The sequence below is a fragment of the Oncorhynchus kisutch genome, unplaced genomic scaffold, assembly GCF_002021735.2.
Source record: "Oncorhynchus kisutch isolate 150728-3 unplaced genomic scaffold, Okis_V2 scaffold1001, whole genome shotgun sequence".
Taxonomy (NCBI): domain Eukaryota; kingdom Metazoa; phylum Chordata; class Actinopteri; order Salmoniformes; family Salmonidae; genus Oncorhynchus; species Oncorhynchus kisutch.
Genome location: NW_022262946.1, coordinates 75,414 through 99,707, shown reverse-complemented (window position 1 = coordinate 99,707; position 24,294 = coordinate 75,414). Strand labels below are relative to the sequence as shown.

Below are 24,294 nucleotides of genomic sequence, written 5' to 3'. Positions count from 1 at the left end.
AGAAGAGGGGTATTCCGTGTCTTGCTGCGGTGTTGGTGTGTGGCTCTGACGTTTCTGCGTTTTTTTTTCTACTGGAAATCCCGGGATGGTCACTCCCTTTGACTCCCAGCCAACCACGATACCGATGTACCTCTAGAATACAGGGCTATATGCATCATCGCTGAGAACACACGGATTCACAATATCTCATTAAGTGAGATATTCAATATTTCATTTCGAATAGGTAAAAAATAGGACTATGTCATTTAGCCTATTTGATATGAAAATGTAAGGCTATTCAATTCATATTCTTCATGAATTTCTTCCAGAAGAGAGACATTAGTAAACATTGCAACAATTGTCTTGCAATTTATCAGGGGACAGACATCTGAAATAGGCTACTCAACTTCCATCTGCTAATTGTAACTAACATTTAAAAAAACTCGTAATCCCAGAATCCTCCAGTGCGGCATCTCCTTGATGATGTCATTTACAGTAGTTTAGTCTGTAGTCGCTTAGAGGCGCTCTCCTGTCTCCTCTCCTCATATCATCTGTCACTAGTTACCTATATCTTCGGAATCAGTACATTTTTGAACAGTTTCTTCTCCAGAAACATATAGGAAACATCTCCAAATGGCGTCGCCTCTGAAAGTGTGCATTGTCGGCTCTGGAAACTGGTGAGTCCAGTCACTGTCAATGATCACTGTTGCTCCTGTCGATGACATGCAATCTATAGAGATGGTCAGATAGATGGGCTAGATGGTCAGATAGATGTTACAGGCTAGCTGGTCAAATAGATGTTACAGGGCTAGCTGGTCAGATAGATGTTACAGGGCTAGCTGGTCAGATAGATGTTACAGGGCTAGCTGGTCAGATAGATGTTACTGGGCTAGCTGGTCAGATAGATGTTACTGGGCTAGCTGGTCAGATAGATGTTACAGGGCTAGCTGGTCAGATAGATGTTACAGGGCTAGCTGGCCGGATAGATGTTACTGGCTAGCTGGTCAGATAGATGTTACTGGGCTAGCTGGTCAGATAGATGTTACAGGGCTAGCTGGTCAGATAGAGGTTACAGGGCTAGCTGGTCAGATAGATGTTACAGGGCTAGCTGGTCAGATAGATGTTACAGGGCTAGCTGGTCAGATAGATGTTACAGGGCTAGCTGGTCAGATAGATGTTACAGGGCTAGCTGGTCAGATAGATGTTACAGGGCTAGCTGGTCAGATAGATGTTACAGGGCTAGCTGGTCGGATATATGTTACAGGGCTAGCTGGCCGGATAGATGTTACAGGGCTAGCTGGCCGGATAGATGTTACTGGGCTAGCTGGTCAGATAGATATTACTGGGCTAGCTGGTCAGATAGATGTTACAGGGCTAGCTGGTCAGATAGATGTTACAGGGCTAGCTGGTCAGATAGATGTTACAGGGCTAGCTGGTCAGATAGATGTTACAGGGCTAGCTGGTCAGATAGATGTTACAGGGCTAGCTGGTCAGATAGATGTTACAGGGCTAGCTGGCCAGATAGAGCAGCATTAGCTGCCAGTGTCTGTCTCTTACAATGTAACGTTAGGTATATCTCTCTCTGGCGCAGAGGCGAGCGCGGATCCATTGTATAACATAGACGTAGGAGAGCAACGTGGGGTTTTGAATCCACTTATGTTGAGGGGAGGACAATGCATTTCTGTAGGATAATGTTTAAAGGATAATGTTTATGACATGAGCAATTTCTTGACAAAGGACAAGACTGAATTTTATTAGGTTATCCCATTCTAAAATAACGGTGAACAGTTAAGATAGTAATTTAGATTGTTTTTGCTATTGTCTCTTGCCACAGGACGATGGTAAATGGTAAGTTGTAGAGCAGTGTAATGTACATCGATGATTCTTGTTCCCTACAGGGGTTCAGCCATTGCCAGGATAATCGGCAGTAATGCTCAGGCCCTGCAGCGTTTCGCCACCACAGTCAAGATGTGGGTGTTTGAGGAGAACGTGAATGGCAGGAATCTCACAGACATCATCAACACAGACCATGAGAATGTCAAGTACCTGCCTGGATACAGACTGCCTGACAACGTGGTAAGAGGACTGTCTGAACAGAAATGAGTTTAAACAAAGACTGAAAGCTTGTAATTTACACCATCACCAACCCCCCCCCCCCCCCCTCCCTCTTTCTCACCCCCCTTCCCTCTCTCTCACCCCCCTCTCACCCTCCTCTCTCTCTCTCTCACCCCCCCTCTCACCCTCCTTCCCTCTCTCTCTCTCTCTCTCTCACCCTCCTTCCCTCTCTCTCTCTCTCTCTCTCTCACCCTCCTTCCCTCCTTTCCTCTCTCGCTCTCTCGCTCTCATGCCCCCTCTCACCCTCCTTCTCTCTCTCTCTCTCACCCCCCCTCACCCTCCTTCCCTCTCTCTCTCTCACCCTCCTTCCCTCTCTCTCTCTCTCTCTCTCTCTCTCACCCTCCTTCCCTCTCTCTCTCTCTCACCCTCCTTCCCTCTCTCTCTCTCTCTCTCTCTCTCTCTCACCCTCCTTCCCTCTCTCTCTCACCCCCCCCCCCCCCCCCCCCCCACACTCTCACCCTCCTTCCCTCTCAACAGGTGGCTGTACCTCAGCTCCAGGATGCTGCTGAGGGGGCTGACCTCCTAGTGTTCGTGGTTCCTCACCAGTTCATCAGGAAGCTGTGTGATGAGATGGTGGGCTGTGTCTCCTCCCAGGCCAGGGGAATCACACTCATTAAGGTAAGAGTTTCACGCCACCAAACGTCCTACTCTTATGTTTACTCTCCAACCTAAAACACACAAGGCTATATGGAACCCTGTCATTTCTCAGTGTTCTTCTCCTTATAAGGCTCTATGGAGCCCTGTCATTTCTCAGTGTTCTCCTCCTTATAAGGCTATATGGAGCCCTGTCATTTCTCAGTGTTCTTCTCCTTATAAGGCTATATGGAGCCCTGTCATTTCTCAGTGTTCTTCTCCTTATAAGGCTCTATGGAGCCCTGTCATTTCTCAGTGTTCTCCTCCTTATAAGGCTATATGGAACCCTGTCATTTCTCAGTGTTCTCCTCCTTATAAGGCTCTATGGAGCCCTGTCATTTCTCAGTGTTCTCCTCCTTATAAGGCTCTATGGAGCCCTGTCATTTCTCAGTGTTCTCCTGCTTATAAGGCTCTATGGAACCCTGTCATTTCTCAGTGTTCTCCTCCTGCTTCTCCTCACTAACACCATCACCAACCACTCTGGTCCCAGTCTGCCTGTCTTGACCTCAGTGACAGCAGGGTAGAAAAACACTACCTGTCCTGACCTCAGTGACAGCAGGGTGGAAAACACTACCTGTCTTGACCTCAGTGACAGCAGGGTGGAAAACACTACCTGTCCTGACCTCAGTGACAGCAGGGTAGAAAACACTACCTGTCTTGACCTCAGTGACAGCAGGGTAGAAAACACTACCTGTCTTGACCTCAGTGACAGCAGGGTAGAAAACACTACCTGTCTTGACCTCAGTGACAGCAGGGTAGAAAACACTACCTGTCCTGACCTCAGTGACAGCAGGGTAGAAAACACTACCTGTCCTGACCTCAGTGTTAAACCCATTGGGTTTCTTGGCCGGTTGTTTTGTTTAAATATCTCGATTAAACCACAAAACTAAAATCTTGTGTAATTTCGTTAGATGCTGAATGTTTACGTAGGCTGTCCACAAGAGCTGATTTAGCTAATGGCTCATATGCTCCTTTGCACCCCATTATTTTTATTTCTACTTTGCACATTCTTCCACTGCAAATCTACCATTCCAGTGTTTTACTTGCTATATTGTATTTACTTCGCCACCATGGCCTTTTTTTGCCTTTTACCTCCCTTATCTCACCTCATTTGCTCACATTGTATATAGACTTGTTTATACTGCATTATTGACTGTATGTTTGTTTTTACTCCATGTGTAACTCTGTGTCGTTTTATCTGTCGAACTGCTTTGCTTTATCTTGGCCAGGTCGCAATTGTTAATGAGAACTTGTTCTCAACTTGCCTACCTGGTTAAATAAAGGTGAAAAAAAAAATATATATATGGTCTCTCTGCCATGCTCTACCTAGATCTGTCATATATTTATGCAGTTAAAAAGAACCATCTTTTAAATCAGATTATGTAGTTATAACAGCTTTAAACTGGGTCACGGTTCTCTCTCCTCTTTTTGTGTTAAACCTCTGGATTGGGCCAGAGCAGGGCCTTGTGTTAAACCTCTGGATTGGGCCAGAGCAGGGCCTTGTGTTAAACCTCTGGATTGGGCCAGAGCAGGGCCTTGTTTTAAACCTCTGGATTGGGCCAGAGCAGGGCCTTGTTTTAAACCTCTGGATTGGGCCAGAGCAGGGCCTTGTGTTAAACCTCTGGATTGGGCCAGATCAGGGCCTTGTGGTAAACCTCTGGATTGGGCCAGAGCAGGGCCTTGTGTTAAACCTCTGGATTGGGCCAGAGCAGGGCCTTGTGGTAAACCTCTGGATTGGGCCAGAGCAGGGCCTTGTGTTAAACCTCTGGATTGGGCCAGAGCAGGGCCTTGTGTTAAACCTCTGGATTGGGCCAGAGCGGGGCCTTGTGTTAAACCTCTGGATTGGGCCAGAGCGGGGCCTTGTGTTAAACCTCTGGATTGGGCCAGAGCAGGGCCTTGTGTTAAACCTCTGGATTGGGCCAGAGCAGGGCCTTGTGTTAAACCTCTGGATTGGGCCAGAGCGGTGCCTTTGTAAAGAAGAATTTGTGTGGTTCAGGAGCCAGGGGATTTTGAGAAGCTTTATTTTAGTGGAGAGGCTTGTAAAACTACTACTACATAATTAACTACAGGCTCATTTGTTTTTGTGGAGAGGGCAGTCTTCCCGTTCTCCAAGAATGTAATCAGACGATTATGGTGTTGGGATTAATTTAATAAGCTCTTATTCAGCCTTGTCTCTTTACTATCTATTAATGTATTAATGCCTAGTCTTCAATCAGTTACAACTACTTCTACAGAGTTCTAGTTATTCAGCCTCTCTCTCTACTATCTATTAATGTATTGATGTCTAGTCTTCCATCAGTTACAACTACTTCTACAGAGTTCTAGTTATTCAGCCTCTCTCTCTACTATCTATTCATGTATTGATGTCTAGTCTTCCATCAGTTACAACTACTTCTACAGGGTTCTAGTTATTCAGGAAGTGTTTGTCCTCTGTGTCAGTGTGTGTCTAGAAAACAAGTCCACAGGGCCTTGGCCTGGCCTAGTTTGTTTCTGTCACCAGCTGGTTCTGTCTCTCTCCAGGGCAGCTAAACTCCCACGTCTGGCTTATGATGTTTGAATATTTCAAGAGTGATGTTTTGCGGGGACATGATATGCTCTCCTCTCGGTACTCCCATCTCTGTCCCAGATTGAGTTAACGTCTGCAGGAGAGAGAAGGCTAATATCAGAGGGAGTAGAGTAGCCTACTCTGGATCTACTGTAGTGTCTGTCTGTCTGTCTGTCTGTCTGACTTTTCTTTCGGTCTGTCTGTCAGTGACAAGCCCTCATATGTGGAGTTGAGACAGCAGTCTGAATGTCTCTGTGTGTCTCTGAATGGATGTTTTTTACTAACAAACACATAATAAACAGAAAGAAACCGTAGTAAACCACTAACCACTAGTAACACCTCTCACTAACCACTAGTAACACCTCTCACTAACCACTAGTAACACCTCTCACTACCTAGTACAACCTCTCACTAACCACTAGTAACACCTCTCAACGTAACACCTCTCACTAACCACTAGTAACACCTCTCACTAACCACTAGTAACACCTCTCACTAACCACTAGATAACACCTCTCCACTAACCACTAGTAACACCTCTCACTAACCACTATAACACCTCTTCACTAACCACTAGTAACACCTCTCACTAACCACTAGTAACACTCTCACTAACCACTAGTAACACCTCTCACTAACCACTAGTAACACCTCTCACTAACACTAGTAACACCTCTCACTAACACAGTAACACCTCTCACTAAACACTAGTAACACCTCTCACAAACACTAGTACACCTCTCACTAACCACTAGTAACACCTCTCACTAACCACTAGTAACACCTCTCACTAACACATTAGTAACACCTCTCACTAACCACTAGTAACAACCTCTCACTAACACTAGTAACACCTCTCACGAAAACCACTAGTAACACCTCTCACTAACCACTAGTAACACCTCTCACTAACCACTAGTAACACCTCTCACTAACCACTAGTAACACCTCTCACTAACCACTAGTAACACCTCTCACTAACCACTAGTAACACCTCTCACTAACCACTAGTAACACCTCTCACTAACCACTAGTAACACCTCTCACTAAACACTAGTAACACCTCTCACTAACCACTAGTAACACCTCTCACTAAACACTAAACACTAGTAACACCTCTCACTAAACACTAACCACTAGTAACACCTCTCACTAACCACTAGTAACACCTCTCACTAACCACTAGTAACACATCTCACTAACCACTAGTAACACCTCTCACTAACCACTAGTAACACCTCTCACTAACCACTAGTAACACCTCTCACTAACCACTAGTAACACCTCTCACTAACCACTAGTAACACCTCTCACTAACCACTAGTAACACCTCTCACTAACCACTAGTAACACCTCTCACTAACCACTAGTAACACCTCTCACTAACCACTAGTAACACCTCTCACTAACCACTAGTAACACCTCTCACTAACCACTAGTAACACCTCTCACTAACCACTAGTAACACCTCTCACTAACCACTAGTAACACCTCTCACTAACCACTAGTAACACCTCTCACTAACCACTAGTAACACCTCTCACTAACCACTAGTAACACCTCTCACTAACCACTAGTAACACCTCTCACTAACCACTAACCACTAGTAACACCTCTCACTAACCACTAGTAACACCTCTCACTAACCACTAACCACTAGTAACACCTCTCACTAACCACTAGTAACACCTCTCACTAACCACTAACAACACCTCTCACTAACCACTAACCACTAGTAACACCTCTCACTAACCACTAGTAACACCTCTCACTAACCACTAGTAACACCTCTCACTAACCACTAGTAACACCTCTCACTAACCACTAGTAACACCTCTCACTAACCACTAGTAACACCTCTCACTAACCACTAGTAACACCTCTCACTAACCACTAGTAACACCTCTCACTAACCACTAGTAACACCTCTCACTAACCACTAGTAACACCTCTCACTAACCACTAGTAACACCTCTCACTAACCACTAGTAACACCTCTCACTAACCACTAGTAACACCTCTCACTAACCACTAGTAACACCTCTCACTAACCACTAGTAACACCTCTCACTAACCACTAGTAACACCTCTCACTAACCACTAGTAACACCTCTCACTAACCACTAGTAACACCTCTCACTAACCACTAGTAACACCTCTCACTAACCACTAGTAACACCTCTCACTAACCACTAAACACTAGTAACACCTCTCACTAACCACTAGTAACACCTCTCACTAACCACTAGTAACACCTCTCACTAACCACTAGTAACACCTCTCACTAACCACTAGTAACACCTCTCACTAACCACTAGTAACACCTCTCACTAACCACTAGTAACACCTCTCACTAACCACTAGTAACACCTCTCACTAACCACTAGTAACACCTCTCACTAACCACTAGTAACACCTCTCACTAACCACTAAACACTAGTAACACCTCTCACTAACCACTAGTAACACCTCTCACTAACCACTAGTAACACCTCTCACTAACCACTAAACACTAGTAACACCTCTCACTAACCACTAGTAACACCTCTCACTAACCACTAAACACTAGTAACACCTCTCACTAACCACTAGTAACACCTCTCACTAACCACTAGTAACACCTCTCACTAACCACTAAACACTAGTAACACCTCTCACTAACCACTAGTAACACCTCTCACTAACCACTAGTAACACCTCTCACTAACCACTAGTAACACCTCTCACTAACCACTAGTAACACCTCTCACTAACCACTAGTAACACCTCTCACTAACCACTAAACACTAGTAACACCTCTCACTAACCACTAGTAACACCTCTCACTAACCACTAGTAACACCTCTCACTAACCACTAAACACTAGTAACACCTCTCACTAACCACTAGTAACACCTCTCACTAACCACTAGTAACACCTCTCACTAACCACTAGTAACACCTCTCACTAAACACTAGTAACACCTCTCACTAACCACTAGTAACACCTCTCACTAAACACTAGTAACACCTCTCACTAAACACTAGTAACACCTCTCACTAACCACTAGTAACACCTCTCACTAACCACTAGTAACACCTCTCACTAACCACTAGTAACACCTCTCACTAACCACTAGTAACACCTCTCACTAACCACTAGTAACACCTCTCACTAAACACTAGTAACACCTCTCACTAACCACTAGTAACACCTCTCACTAACCATTAGTAACACCTCTCACTAACCACTAGTAACACCTCTCACTAACCACTAGTAACACCTCTCACTAACCACTAGTAACACCTCTCACTAACCACTAGTAACACCTCTCACTAACCACTAGTAACACCTCTCACTAACCACTAGTAACACCTCTCACTAACCACTAGTAACACCTCTCACTAAACACTAGTAACACCTCTCACTAACCACTAGTAACACCTCTCACTAACCACTAGTAACACCTCTCACTAACCACTAGTAACACCTCTCACTAACCACTAGTAACACCTCTCACTAACCACTAGTAACACCTCTCACTAACCACTAGTAACACCTCTCACTAACCACTAGTAACACCTCTCACTAACCACTAGTAACACCTCTCACTAACCACTAGTAACACCTCTCACTAACCACTAGTAACACCTCTCACTAACCACTAGTAACACCTCTCACTAACCACTAAACACTAGTAACACCTCTCACTAACCACTAGTAACACCTCTCACTAACCACTAGTAACACCTCTCACTAACCACTAGTAACACCTCTCACTAACCACTAGTAACACCTCTCACTAACCACTAGTAACACCTCTCACTAACCACTAGTAACACCTCTCACTAACCACTAGTAACACCTCTCACTAACCACTAAACACTAGTAACACCTCTCACTAACCACTAGTAACACCTCTCACTAACCACTAGTAACACCTCTCACTAACCACTAACCACTAGTAACACCTCTCACTAACCACTAGTAACACCTCTCACTAACCACTAGTAACACCTCTCACTAACCACTAAACACTAGTAACACCTCTCACTAACCACTAGTAACACCTCTCACTAACCACTAGTAACACCTCTCACTAACCACTAACCACTAGTAACACCTCTCACTAACCACTAGTAACATCTCTCACTAACCACTAGTAACACCTCTCACTAACCACTAACCACTAGTAACACCTCTCACTAACCACTAGTAACACCTCTCACTAACCACTAGTAACACCTCTCACTAACCACTAGTAACACCTCTCACTAACCACTAGTAACACCTCTCACTAACCACTAGTAACACCTCTCACTAACCACTAACCACTAGTAACACCTCTCACTAACCACTAGTAACACCTCTCACTAACCACTAGTAACACCTCTCACTAAACACTAAACACTAGTAACACCTCTCACTAACCACTAACCACTAGTAACACCTCTCACTAACCACTAGTAACACCTCTCACTAACCACTAGTAACACCTCTCACTAACCACTAGTAACACCTCTCACTAACCACTAGTAACACCTCTCACTAACCACTAGTAACACCTCTCACTAACCACTAGTAACACCTCTCACTAACCACTAGTAACACCTCTCACTAACCACTAGTAACACCTCTCACTAACCACTAGTAACACCTCTCACTAACCACTAGTAACACCTCTCACTAAACACTAGTAACACCTCTCACTAACCACTAGTAACACCTCTCACTAACCACTAGTAACACCTCTCACTAACCACTAGTAACACCTCTCACTAACCACTAGTAACACCTCTCACTAACCACTAGTAACACCTCTCACTAACCACTAGTAACACCTCTCACTAACCACTAGTAACACCTCTCACTAACCACTAGTAACACCTCTCACTAACCACTAGTAACACCTCTCACTAACCACTAGTAACACCTCTCACTAACCACTAGTAACACCTCTCACTAACCACTAGTAACACCTCTCACTAACCACTAGTAACACCTCTCACTAACCACTAAACACTAGTAACACCTCTCACTAACCACTAAACACTAGTAACACCTCTCACTAAACACTAACCACTAGTAACACCTCTCACTAACCACTAGTAACACCTCTCACTAACCACTAGTAACACCTCTCACTAACCACTAAACACTAGTAACACCTCTCACTAACCACTAAACACTAGTAACACCTCTCACTAAACACTAAACACTAGTAACACCTCTCACTAACCACTAAACACTAGTAACACCTCTCACCTCTCACTAAACACTAGTAACACCTCTCACTAACCACTAGTAACACCTCTCACTAACCACTAGTAACACCTCTCACTAACCACTAGTAACACCTCTCACTAACCACTAGTAACACCTCTCACTAACCACTAGTAACACCTCTCACTAACCACTAGTAACACCTCTCACTAACCACTAGTAACACCTCTCACTAACCACTAAACACTAGTAACACCTCTCACTAAACACTAGTAACACCTCTCACTAACCACTAAACACTAGTAACACCTCTCACTAAACACTAAACACTAGTAACACCTCTCACTAAACACTAAACACTAGTAACACCTCTCACTAACCACTAGTAACACCTCTCACTAACCACTAAACACTAGTAACACCTCTCACTAACCACTAGTAACACCTCTCACTAACCACTAAACACTAGTAACACCTCTCACTAACCACTAGTAACACCTCTCACTAACCACTAGTAACACCTCTCACTAACCACTAGTAACACCTCTCACTAACCACTAGTAACACCTCTCACTAAACACTAGTAACACCTCTCACTAACCACTAGTAACACCTCTCACTAACCACTAGTAACACCTCTCACTAACCACTAGTAACACCTCTCACTAACCACTAAACACTAGTAACACCTCTCACTAACCACTAAACACTAGTAACACCTCTCACTAACCACTAAACACTAGTAACACCTCTCACTAAACACTAAACACTAGTAACACCTCTCACTAACCACTAGTAACACCTCTCACTAACCACTAGTAACACCTCTCACTAACCACTAGTAACACCTCTCACTAACCACTAGTAACACCTCTCACTAACCACTAGTAACACCTCTCACTAACCACTAGTAACACCTCTGACTAACCACTAGTAACACCTCTCACTAACCACTAGTAACACCTCTCACTAACCACTAGTAACACCTCTCACTAACCACTAAACACTAGTAACACCTCTCACTAAACACTAAACACTAGTAACACCTCTCACTAAACACTAAACACTAGTAACACCTCTCACTAACCACTAGTAACACCTCTCACTAACCACTAAACACTAGTAACACCTCTCACTAACCACTAAACACTAGTAACACCTCTCACTAACCACTAAACACTAGTAACACCTCTCACTAAACACTAAACACTAGTAACACCTCTCACTAAACACTAAACACTAGTAACACCTCTCACTAACCACTAAACACTAGTAACACCTCTCACCTCTCACTAAACACTAGTAACACCTCTCACTAACCACTAGTAACACCTCTCACTAACCACTAGTAACACCTCTCACTAACCACTAGTAACACCTCTCACTAACCACTAGTAACACCTCTCACTAACCACTAGTAACACCTCTCACTAAACACTAGTAACACCTCTCACTAACCACTAGTAACACCTCTCACTAACCACTAAACACTAGTAACACCTCTCACTAAACACTAGTAACACCTCTCACTAACCACTAAACACTAGTAACACCTCTCACTAAACACTAAACACTAGTAACACCTCTCACTAAACACTAAACACTAGTAACACCTCTCACTAACCACTAGTAACACCTCTCACTAACCACTAACCACTAAACACTAATAACACCTCTCACTAACCACTAAACACTAGTAACACCTCTCACTAACCACTAGTAACACCTCTCACTAACCACTAGTAACACCTCTCACTAACCACTAGTAACACCTCTCACTAACCACTAGTAACACCTCTCACTAACCACTAGTAACACCTCTCACTAACCACTAGTAACACCTCTCACTAACCACTAAACACTAGTAACACCTCTCACTAACCACTAGTAACACCTCTCACTAACCACTAGTAACACCTCTCACTAACCACTAGTAACACCTCTCACTAACCACTAGTAACACCTCTCACTAACCACTAGTAACACCTCTCACTAACCACTAGTAACACCTCTCACTAACCACTAGTAACACCTCTCACTAACCACTAGTAACACCTCTCACTAACCACTAGTAACACCTCTCACTAACCACTAGTAACACCTCTCACTAACCACTAGTAACACCTCTCACTAACCACTAGTAACACCTCTCACTAACCACTAGTAACACCTCTCACTAACCACTAGTAACACCTCTCACTAACCACTAAACACTAGTAACACCTCTCACTAACCACTAGTAACACCTCTCACTAACCACTAGTAACACCTCTCACTAACCACTAAACACTAGTAACACCTCTCACTAACCACTAGTAACACCTCTCACTAACCACTAAACACTAGTAACACCTCTCACTAACCACTAGTAACACCTCTCACTAACCACTAGTAACACCTCTCACTAACCACTAAACACTAGTAACACCTCTCACTAACCACTAGTAACACCTCTCACTAACCACTAGTAACACCTCTCACTAACCACTAGTAACACCTCTCACTAACCACTAGTAACACCTCTCACTAACCACTAGTAACACCTCTCACTAACCACTAGTAACACCTCTCACTAACCACTAAACACTAGTAACACCTCTCACTAACCACTAAACACTAGTAACACCTCTCACTAACCACTAGTAACACCTCTCACTAACCACTAGTAACACCTCTCACTAACCACTAAACACTAGTAACACCTCTCACTAACCACTAGTAACACCTCTCACTAACCACTAAACACTAGTAACACCTCTCACTAACCACTAGTAACACCTCTCACTAACCACTAGTAACACCTCTCACTAACCACTAAACACTAGTAACACCTCTCACTAACCACTAGTAACACCTCTCACTAACCACTAGTAACACCTCTCACTAACCACTAGTAACACCTCTCACTAACCACTAGTAACACCTCTCACTAACCACTAGTAACACCTCTCACTAACCACTAGTAACACCTCTCACTAAACACTAGTAACACCTCTCACTAACCACTAGTAACACCTCTCACTAACCACTAGTAACACCTCTCACTAACCACTAGTAACACCTCTCACTAACCACTAGTAACACCTCTCACTAACCACTAGTAACACCTCTCACTAACCACTAGTAACACCTCTCACTAACCACTAGTAACACCTCTCACTAACCACTAGTAACACCTCTCACTAACCACTAGTAACACCTCTCACTAACCACTAGTAACACCTCTCACTAACCACTAGTAACACCTCTCACTAACCACTAGTAACACCTCTCACTAACCACTAGTAACACCTCTCACTAACCACTAGTAACACCTCTCACTAACCACTAGTAACACCTCTCACTAAACACTAGTAACACCTCTCACTAACCACTAGTAACACCTCTCACTAACCACTAGTAACACCTCTCACTAACCACTAGTAACACCTCTCACTAACCACTAGTAACACCTCTCACTAACCACTAGTAACACCTCTCACTAACCACTAGTAACACCTCTCACTAGTAACACCACTAGTAACACCTCTCACTAACCACTAGTAACACCTCTCACTAACCACTAGTAACACCTCTCACTAACCACTAGTAACACCTCTCACTAACCACTAAACACTAGTAACACCTCTCACTAACCACTAGTAACACCTCTCACTAACCACTAGTAACACCTCTCACTAACCACTAGTAACACCTCTCACTAACCACTAGTAACACCTCTCACTAACCACTAACCACTAGTAACACCTCTCACTAACCACTAGTAACACCTCTCACTAACCACTAGTAACACCTCTCACTAACCACTAGTAACACCTCTCACTAACCACTAGTAACACCTCTCACTAACCACTAGTAACACCTCTCACTAAACACTAGTAACACCTCTCACTAACCACTAGTAACACCTCTCACTAACCATTAGTAACACCTCTCACTAACCACTAGTAACACCTCTCACTAACCACTAGTAACACCTCTCACTAACCACTAGTAACACCTCTCACTAACCACAGGTAACACCTCTCACTAACCACTAGTAACACCTCTCACTAACCACTAGTAACACCTCTCACTAAACACTAGTAACACCTCTCACTAACCACTAGTAACACCTCTCACTAACCACTAGTAACACCTCTCACTAACCACTAGTAACACCTCTCACTAACCACTAGTAACACCTCTCACTAACCACTAGTAACACCTCTCACTAACCACTAGTAACACCTCTCACTAACCACTAGTAACACCTCTCACTAACCACTAGTAACACCTCTCACTAACCACTAGTAACACCTCTCACTAACCACTAGTAACACCTCTCACTAACCACTAGTAACACCTCTCACTAACCACTAGTAACACCTCTCACTAACCACTAAACACTAGTAACACCTCTCACTAACCACTAGTAACACCTCTCACTAACCACTAGTAACACCTCTCACTAACCACTAGTAACACCTCTCACTAACCACTAGTAACACCTCTCACTAACCACTAGTAACACCTCTCACTAACCACTAACCACTAGTAACACCTCTCACTAACCACTAGTAACACCTCTCACTAACCACTAAACACTAGTAACACCTCTCACTAACCACTAGTAACACCTCTCACTAACCACTAGTAACACCTCTCACTAACCACTAACCACTAGTAACACCTCTCACTAACCACTAGTAACATCTCTCACTAACCACTAGTAACACCTCTCACTAACCACTAACCACTAGTAACACCTCTCACTAACCACTAGTAACACCTCTCACTAACCACTAGTAACACCTCTCACTAACCACTAGTAACACCTCTCACTAACCACTAGTAACACCTCTCACTAACCACTAGTAACACCTCTCACTAACCACTAACCACTAGTAACACCTCTCACTAACCACTAGTAACACCTCTCACTAACCACTAGTAACACCTCTCACTAAACACTAAACACTAGTAACACCTCTCACTAAACACTAAACACTAGTAACACCTCTCACTAACCACTAGTAACACCTCTCACTAACCACTAGTAACACCTCTTACTAACCACTAGTAACACCTCTCACTAACCACTAGTAACACCTCTCACTAACCACTAGTAACACCTCTCACTAACCACTAGTAACACCTCTCACTAACCACTAGTAACACCTCTCACTAACCACTAGTAACACCTCTCACTAACCACTAGTAACACCTCTCACTAACCACTAGTAACACCTCTCACTAACCACTAGTAACACCTCTCACTAACCACTAGTAACACCTCTCACTAAACACTAGTAACACCTCTCACTAACCACTAGTAACACCTCTCACTAACCACTAGTAACACCTCTCACTAACCACTAGTAACACCTCTCACTAACCACTAGTAACACCTCTCACTAACCACTAGTAACACCTCTCACTAACCACTAGTAACACCTCTCACTAACCACTAGTAACACCTCTCACTAACCACTAGTAACACCTCTCACTAACCACTAGTAACACCTCTCACTAACCACTAGTAACACCTCTCACTAACCACTAAACACTAGTAACACCTCTCACTAAACACTAAACACTAGTAACACCTCTCACTAACCACTAAACACTAGTAACACCTCTCACTAACCACTAAACACTAGTAACACCTCTCACTAACCACTAAACACTAGTAACACCTCTCACTAACCACTAAACACTAGTAACACCTCTCACTAAACACTAAACACTAGTAAACACCTCTCACTAACCACTAAACACTAGTAACACCTCTCACTAACCACTAAACACTAGTAACACCTCTCACCGCTCCACTAAACACTAGTAACACCTCTCACTAACCACTAGTAACACCTCTCACTAACCACTAGTAACACCTCTCACTAACCACTAGTAACACCTCTCACTAACCACTAGTAACACCTCTCACTAACCACTAGTAACACCTCTCACTAACCACTAGTAACACCTCTCACTAACCACTAGTAACACCTCTCACTAACCACTAAACACTAGTAACACCTCTCACTAAACACTAGTAACACCTCTCACTAACCACTAAACACTAGTAACACCTCTCACTAAACACTAAACACTAGTAACACCTCTCACTAAACACTAAACACTAGTAACACCTCTCACTAACCACTAGTAACACCTCTCACTAACCACTAAACACTAGTAACACCTCTCACTAACCACTAGTAACACCTCTCACTAACCACTAAACCACTAGTAACACCTCTCACTAACCACTAGTAACACCTCTGCACTAACCACTAGTAACACCTCTCACTGAACCACTAGTAACACCCTCTCACTAACCACTAGTAAACACCTCTCACTAAACACTAGTACACCTCTCACTACCACTAGTAACACCTCTCACTAACCACTAGTAACACCTCTCACTAACCACTAGTAACACCTCTCACTAACCACTAAACACTAGTAACACCTCTCACTAACCACTAAACACTAGTAAACACCTCTCACTAAACACGAAACACTAGTAACACCTCTCACTAAACACTAACACTAGTAACACCTCTCACTAACCACTAAACACTAGTAACACCTCTCACGAAACACTAAACAACTAGTAACACCTCTCACTAACCACTAGTAACACCTCTCACTAACCACTAGTAACACCTCTCACTAACCACTAGTAACACCTCTCACTAACCACTAGTAACACCTCTCACTAACCACTAGTAACACCTCTGACTAACCACTAGTAACACCTCTCACTAACCACTAGTAACACCTCTCACTAACCACTAGTAACACCTCTCACTAACCACTAAACACTAGTAACACCTCTCACTAAAACACTAGTAACACCTCTCACTAAACACTAAACACTAGTAACACCTCTCACTAACCACTAGTAACACCTCTCACTAACCACTAAACACTAGTAACACCTCTCACTAACCACTAAACACTAGTAACACCTCTCACTAACCACTAAACACTAGTAACACCTCTCACTAACCACTAGTAACACCTCTCACTAACCACTAGTAACACCTCTCACTAACCACTAGTAACACCTCTCACTAACCACTAGTAACACCTCTCACTAACCACTAGTTAAACACCTCTCACTAACCACTAGTAACACCTCTCACTAAACACTAGTAACACCTCTCACTAACCACTAGTAACACCTCTCACTAACCACTAAACACTAGTAACACCTCTCACTAACACTAGTAACACCTCTCACTAACCACTAAACACTAGTAACACCTCTCACTAAACACTAAACACTAGTAACACCTCTCACTAAACACTAAACACTAGTAACACCTCTCACTAACCACTAGTAACACCTCTCACTAACCACTAACCACTAAACACTAATAACACCTCTCACTAACCACTAAACACTAGTAACACCTCTCACTAACCACTAGTAACACCTCTCACTAACCACTAGTAACACCTCTCACTAACCACTAGTAACACCTCTCACTAAACACTAGTAACACCTCTCACTAACCACTAGTAACACCTCTCACTAACCACTAGTAACACCTCTCACTAACCACTAGTAACACCTCTCACTAACCACTAGTAACACCTCTCACTAACCACTAAACACTAGTAACACCTCTCACTAACCACTAAACACTAGTAACACCTCTCACTAAACACTAGTAACACCTCTCACTAAACACTAAACACTAGTAACACCTCTCACTAACCACTAAACACTAGTAACACCTCTCACTAAACACTAGTAACACCTCTCACTAACCACTAGTAACACCTCTCACTAACCACTAGTAACACCTCTCACTAACCACTAGTAACACCTCTCACTAACCACTAGTAACACCTCTCACTAACCACTAAACACTAGTAACACCTCTCACTAAACACTAAACACTAGTAACACCTCTCACTAAACACTAAACACTAGTAACACCTCTCACTAACCACTAGTAACACCTCTCACTAACCACTAAACACTAGTAACACCTCTCACTAACCACTAAACACTAGTAACACCTCTCACTAAACACTAAACACTAGTAACACCTCTCACTAAACACTAAACACTAGTAACACCTCTCACTAACCACTAAACACTAGTAACACCTCTCACCTCTCACTAAACACTAGTAACACCTCTCACTAACCACTAGTAACACCTCTCACTAACCACTAGTAACACCTCTCACTAACCACTAGTAACACCTCTCACTAACCACTAGTAACACCTCTCACTAACCACTAGTAACACCTCTCACTAACCACTAGTAACACCTCTCACTAACCACTAAACACTAGTAACACCTCTCACTAAACACTAGTAACACCTCTCACTAACCACTAAACACTAGTAACACCTCTCACTAAACACTAAACACTAGTAACACCTCTCACTAAACACTAAACACTAGTAACACCTCTCACTAAACACTAGTAACACCTCTCACTAACCACTAGTAACACCTCTCACTAACCACTAGTAACACCTCTCACTAAACACTAAACACTAGTAACACATCTCACTAAACACTAAACACTAGTAACACCTCTCACAAAACACTAAACACTAGTAACACCTCTCACAAAACACTAAACACTAGTAACACCTCTCACTAAACACTAGTAACACCTCTCACTAAACACTAGTAACACCTCTCACTAAACACTAGTAACACCTCTCACCTCTCACTAAACACTAGTAACACCTCTCACTAACCACTAAACACTAGTAACACCTCTCACTAACCACTAAACACTAGTAACACCTCTCACTAAACACTAGTAACACCTCTCACTAACCACTAGTAACACCTCTCACTAACCACTAACCACTAAACACTAGTAACACCTCTCACTAAACACTAAACACCAATAACACCTCTCACTAAACACTAGTAACACCTCTCACTAGCCACTAGTAACACCTCTCACTAAACACTAGTAACACCTCTCACTAAACACTAAACACTAGTAACACCTCTCACTCGTAACCAAGATGGCGTAGCAGTAAGTCGTCCTGTCCTGTCGTGTCCCTGTATTTATCGTTTCTTTTTCGTTTTTTACATATTTTTACATATTTTCTCCACATATCTCTTTGAAAACATTTTGCTAAACCTAAGCTTCCAAATACTCTCCTGCAACCCGACTCACCCAATGTAGCTATTTTTCCTAAAGTATTTATATTTACTTCGGGACCCCTCAACTGAAGCTAGCCAGCTAACCAGCGGGTATGCTAGCGGTCTTCAGCTAACCGGTCATCAGCTAACCTGTAGTTCGGAAAGCTCTCGCCTGTTCGTACAACGCGACTCTAACCAGAGCATAACGGACCTATTTATTTTTCATCCCCGGATTCCCACCGCAAACGGAACATCTTTCAGCTGGATTTTTCAGCAACTAGCTATCTAGCTAAACCGCAACCCCGGGTTACTCCTGGCTAGCGTTTCCACCCACTTAGCTTGAAGCTAGCCCGGCCGTAGCACCTGTGCTACCACCGTAGCATACTCCTGAGCTACAATACCCGGGCCCACGACCGGTCTATCGATGTCATCGCATGAAGAGGAATAAACAGACTCACCCCATCGCGACGTCCCCCAAAGGCTAACTCTCTAGCCCTCACTATCTCCCTGCTTGCTAATTCGGCCTGCTAACTGCTAGCTTGTCCAGCTCCGGTCCGCTAACTGCTACCTTGTCTAGCCCGGGCCTACAAACTGTTAGCTTGTTAGCACAGGCCTGCTAACCGCCTGAATCGCCGCGTCCCAAACGCTTACCGGACCCATATTTACTTTCTATCTCTTTTGACTTTTAATTTGTTTATACCTTCCGGAAACCTGCCTCACCCAATGTGATACGGAATCGCTATAATTTTTTTATTTTTAGAACACACTCAAGAACCTCCAGAAGCTAACCAGCTAACTAGCTACAAGCTATTTAGTCATTGTTAGTTTTTTCAACCTGGATAACACTCGCCAGTCCAGCTTCCCTGCCCCATCCACCGCTGCCCCCTGGACACTGATCTCTTGGCTACATAGCTGATGCACGCTGGACTGTCCATTAATCACGCTACTCCATTCTGCTTGTTTGTTTTATCTGTTGGCCCCGTTGCCTAGTCTACGCCATTTTACCTGCTGTTGTTGTGCTAGCTGATTAGCTGTTGTCTCACCTACTGTTTTAGCTAGCTTTCCCAATTCAACACCTGTGATTACTGCATGCCTCGCTGTATGTTTCTCTCAAATGTCAATATGCCTTGTATACTGTTGTTCAGGTTAGTTATCATTGTTTTAGTTCACAATGGAGCCCCTAGTTCCACTCTTCATGCCCCTGATAACTCCTTTGTCCCACCTCCCACACATGCGGTGACCTCACCCATTACTACCAGCATGTCCAGAGATACAACCTCTCTCATCATCACCCAGTGCCTGGGCTTACCTCTGCTGTACCCGCACCCCACCATACCCCTGTCTGCGCATTATGCCCTGAATATATTCTACCATGCCCAGAAACCTGCTCCTCTTATTCTCTGTCCCCAACGCTCTAGGCGACCAGTTTTGATAGCCTTTAGCCGCACCCTCATACTACTCCTTCTCTGTTCCGCGGGTGATGTGGAGGTAAACCCAGGCCCTGCATGTCCCCAGGCACCCTCATTTGTTGACTTCTGTGATCGAAAAAGCCTTGGTTTCATGCATGTCAACATCAGAAGCCTCCTCCCTAAGTTTGTTTTACTCACTGCTTTAGCACACTCTGCTAACCCTGATGTCCTTGCTGTGTCTGAATCCTGGCTCAGGAAGGCCACCAAAAATTCAGAGATTTCCATACCCAACTATAACATCTTCCGTCAAGATAGAACTGCCAAAGGGGGAGGAGTTGCAGTTTACTGCAGAGATAGCCTGCAAAGTAATGTCATACTTTCCAGGTCCATACCCAAACAGTTCGAACTACTAATTTTGAAAATTACTCTCTCCAGAAATAAGTCTCTCACGGTTGCCGCCTGCTACCGACCCCCCTCAGCTCCCAGCTGTGCCCTGGACACCATTTGTGAATTGATCGCCCCCCATCTAGCTTCAGAGTTTGTTCTGTTAGGTGACCTAAACTGGGATATGCTTAACACCCCGCCAGTCCTACAATCTAAGCTAGATGCCCTCAATCTCACACAAATCATCAAGGAACCCACCAGGTACAACCCTAACTCTGTAAACAAGGGCACCCTCATAGACGTCATCCTGACCAACTGGCCCTCCAAATACACCTCCGCTGTCTTCAACCAGGATCTCAGCGATCACTGCCTCATTGCCTGTATCCGCTACGGAGCCGCAGTCAAACGACCACCCCTCATCACTGTCAAACGCTCCCTAAAACACTTCTGTGAGCAGGCCTTTCTAATCGACCTGGCCCGGGTATCCTGGAAGGACATTGACCTCATCCCGTCATTTGAGGATGCCTGGTCATTCTTTAAAAGTAACTTCCTCACCATTTTAGATAAGCATGCTCCGTTCAAAAAATGCAGAACTAAGAACAGATACAGCCCTTGGTTCACCCTAGACCTGACTGCCCTCGACCAGCACAAAAACATCCTGTGGCGGACTGCAATAGCATCGAATAGTCCCCGTGATATGCAACTGTTCAGGGAAGTCCGGAACCAATACACGCAGTCAATCAGGAAAGCTAAGGCCAGCTTCTTCAGGCAGAAGTTTGCATCCTGTAGCTCCAACTCCAAAAAGTTCTGGGACACCGTGAAGTCCATGGAGAACAAGAGCACCTCCTCCCAGCTGCCCACTGCACTGAGGCTAGGTAACACGGTCACCACTGATAAATCCATGATTATCGAAAACTTCAAAAGCATTTCTCAACGGCTGGCCATGCCTTCCGCCTGGCTACTTCAACCTCGGCCAACAGCTCCGCCCCCCCCGCAGCTCCTCGCCCAAGCCTCTCCAGGTTCTCCTTTAACCAAATCCAGATAGCAGATGTTCTGAAAGAGCTGCAAAACCTGGACCCGTACAAATCAGCTGGGCTTGACAATCTGGACCCTCTATTTCTGAAACTATCTGCCACCATTGTCGCAACCCCTATTACCAGCCTGTTCAACCTCTCTTTCATATCGTCTGAGATCCCCAAGGATTGGAAAGCTGCCGCAGTCATCCCCCTCTTCAAAGGGGGAGACACCCTGGACCCAAACTGTTACAGACCTATATCCATCCTGCCCTGCCTATCTAAGGTCTTCGAAAGCCAAGTCAACAAACAGGTCACTGACCATCTCGAATCCCTCCGTACCTTCTCCGCTGTGCAATCTGGTTTCCGAGCCGGTCATGGGTGCACCTCAGCCACACTCAAGGTACTCAACGATATCATAACCGCCATCGATAAAAGACAGTACTGTGCAGCCGTCTTCATCGACCTTGCCAAGGCTTTCAAATCAAATCAAATCAAATTTATTTATATAGCCCTTCGTACATCAGCTGATATCTCAAAGTGCTGTACAGAAACCCAGCCTAAAACCCCCAAACAGCAAGCAATGCAGGTGGAGAAGCACGGTGGCTAGGAAAAACTCCCTAGAAAGGCCAATACCTAGGAAGAAACCTAGAGAGGAACCAGGCTATGTGGGGTGGCCAGTCCTCTTCTGGCTGTGCCGGGTGGAGATTATAACAGAACATGGTCAAGATGTTCAATGTTCATAAATGACCAGCATGGTCGAATAATAATAAGGCAGAACAGTTGAAACTAGAGCAGCAGCACAGTCAGGTGGAAGTTGAAACTGGAGCAGCAGCATGGCCAGGTAGACTGGGGACAGCAAGGAGTCATCATGTCAGGTAGTCCTGGGGCATGGTCCTAGGGCTCAGGTCCTCCGAGAGAGAGAAAGAAAGAGAGAAGGAGAGAATTAGAGAACGCACACTTAGATTCACACAGGACACCGAATAGGACAGGAGAAGTACTCCAGATATAACAAACTGACCCCAGCCCCCCGACACATAAACTACTGCAGCATAAATACTGGAGGCTGAGACAGGAGGGGTCAGGAGACACTGTGGCCCCATCCGAGGACACCCCCGGACAGGGCCAAACAGGAAGGATATAACCCCACCCACTTTGCCAAAGCACAGCCCCCACACCACTAGAGGGATATCTTCAACCACCAACTTTGACTCTGTCAATCACCATATTCTTATCGGCAGACTCAGGAGCCTCGGTTTTTCGGATGACTGCCTTGCCTGGTTCACCAATTACTTTGCAGACAGAGTTCAGTGCGTCAAATTGGAGGGCATGCTGTCTGGTCCTCTGGCAGTCTCTATGGGGGTGCCACAGGGTTCAATTCTCGGGCCGACTCTTTTCTCTGTGTATATCAATGATGTTGCTCTTGCTGCGGGCGATTCCCTGATCCACCTCTACGCAGACGACACCATTCTATATACTTTCGGCCCGTCTTTGGACACTGTGCTATCTAACCTCCAAACAAGCTTCAATGCCATACAACACTCCTTCCGTGGCCTCCAACTGCTCTTAAACGCTAGTAAAACCAAATGCATGCTTTTCAACCGGTCGCTGCCTGCACCCGCATGCCCGACTAGCATCACCACCCTGGATGGTTCCGACCTAGAATATGTGGACGTCTATAAGTACCTAGGTGTCTGGCTAGACTGCAAACTCTCCTTCCAGACTCATATCAAACATCTCCAATCGAAAATCAAATCAAGAGTCGGCTTTCTATTCCACAACAAAGCCTCCTTCACTCACGCCGCCAAGCTTACCCTAGTAAAACTGACTATCCTACCGATCCTCGACTTCGGCGATGTCATCTACAAAATGGCTTCCAACACTCTACTCA

General features: G+C 44.4%; 1 protein-coding gene across 1 annotated transcript in view; it reads left to right on the top strand.

Annotated features, from left to right (window-relative positions):
• Positions 1-246: 246 nt before the first annotated feature.
• Positions 247-24,294, top strand: part of LOC109886574 (glycerol-3-phosphate dehydrogenase 1-like protein) — a 41,066-nt gene continuing 17,018 nt past the window's right edge. The window contains exons 1-3 of the mRNA XM_031817363.1: positions 247-656; positions 1,878-2,055; positions 2,572-2,712. Of these exons, the coding sequence (XP_031673223.1) occupies positions 613-656; positions 1,878-2,055; positions 2,572-2,712 (363 nt within the window). The 5' untranslated portion in view covers positions 247-612. The remainder of the gene's footprint in view (positions 657-1,877; positions 2,056-2,571; positions 2,713-24,294) is intronic.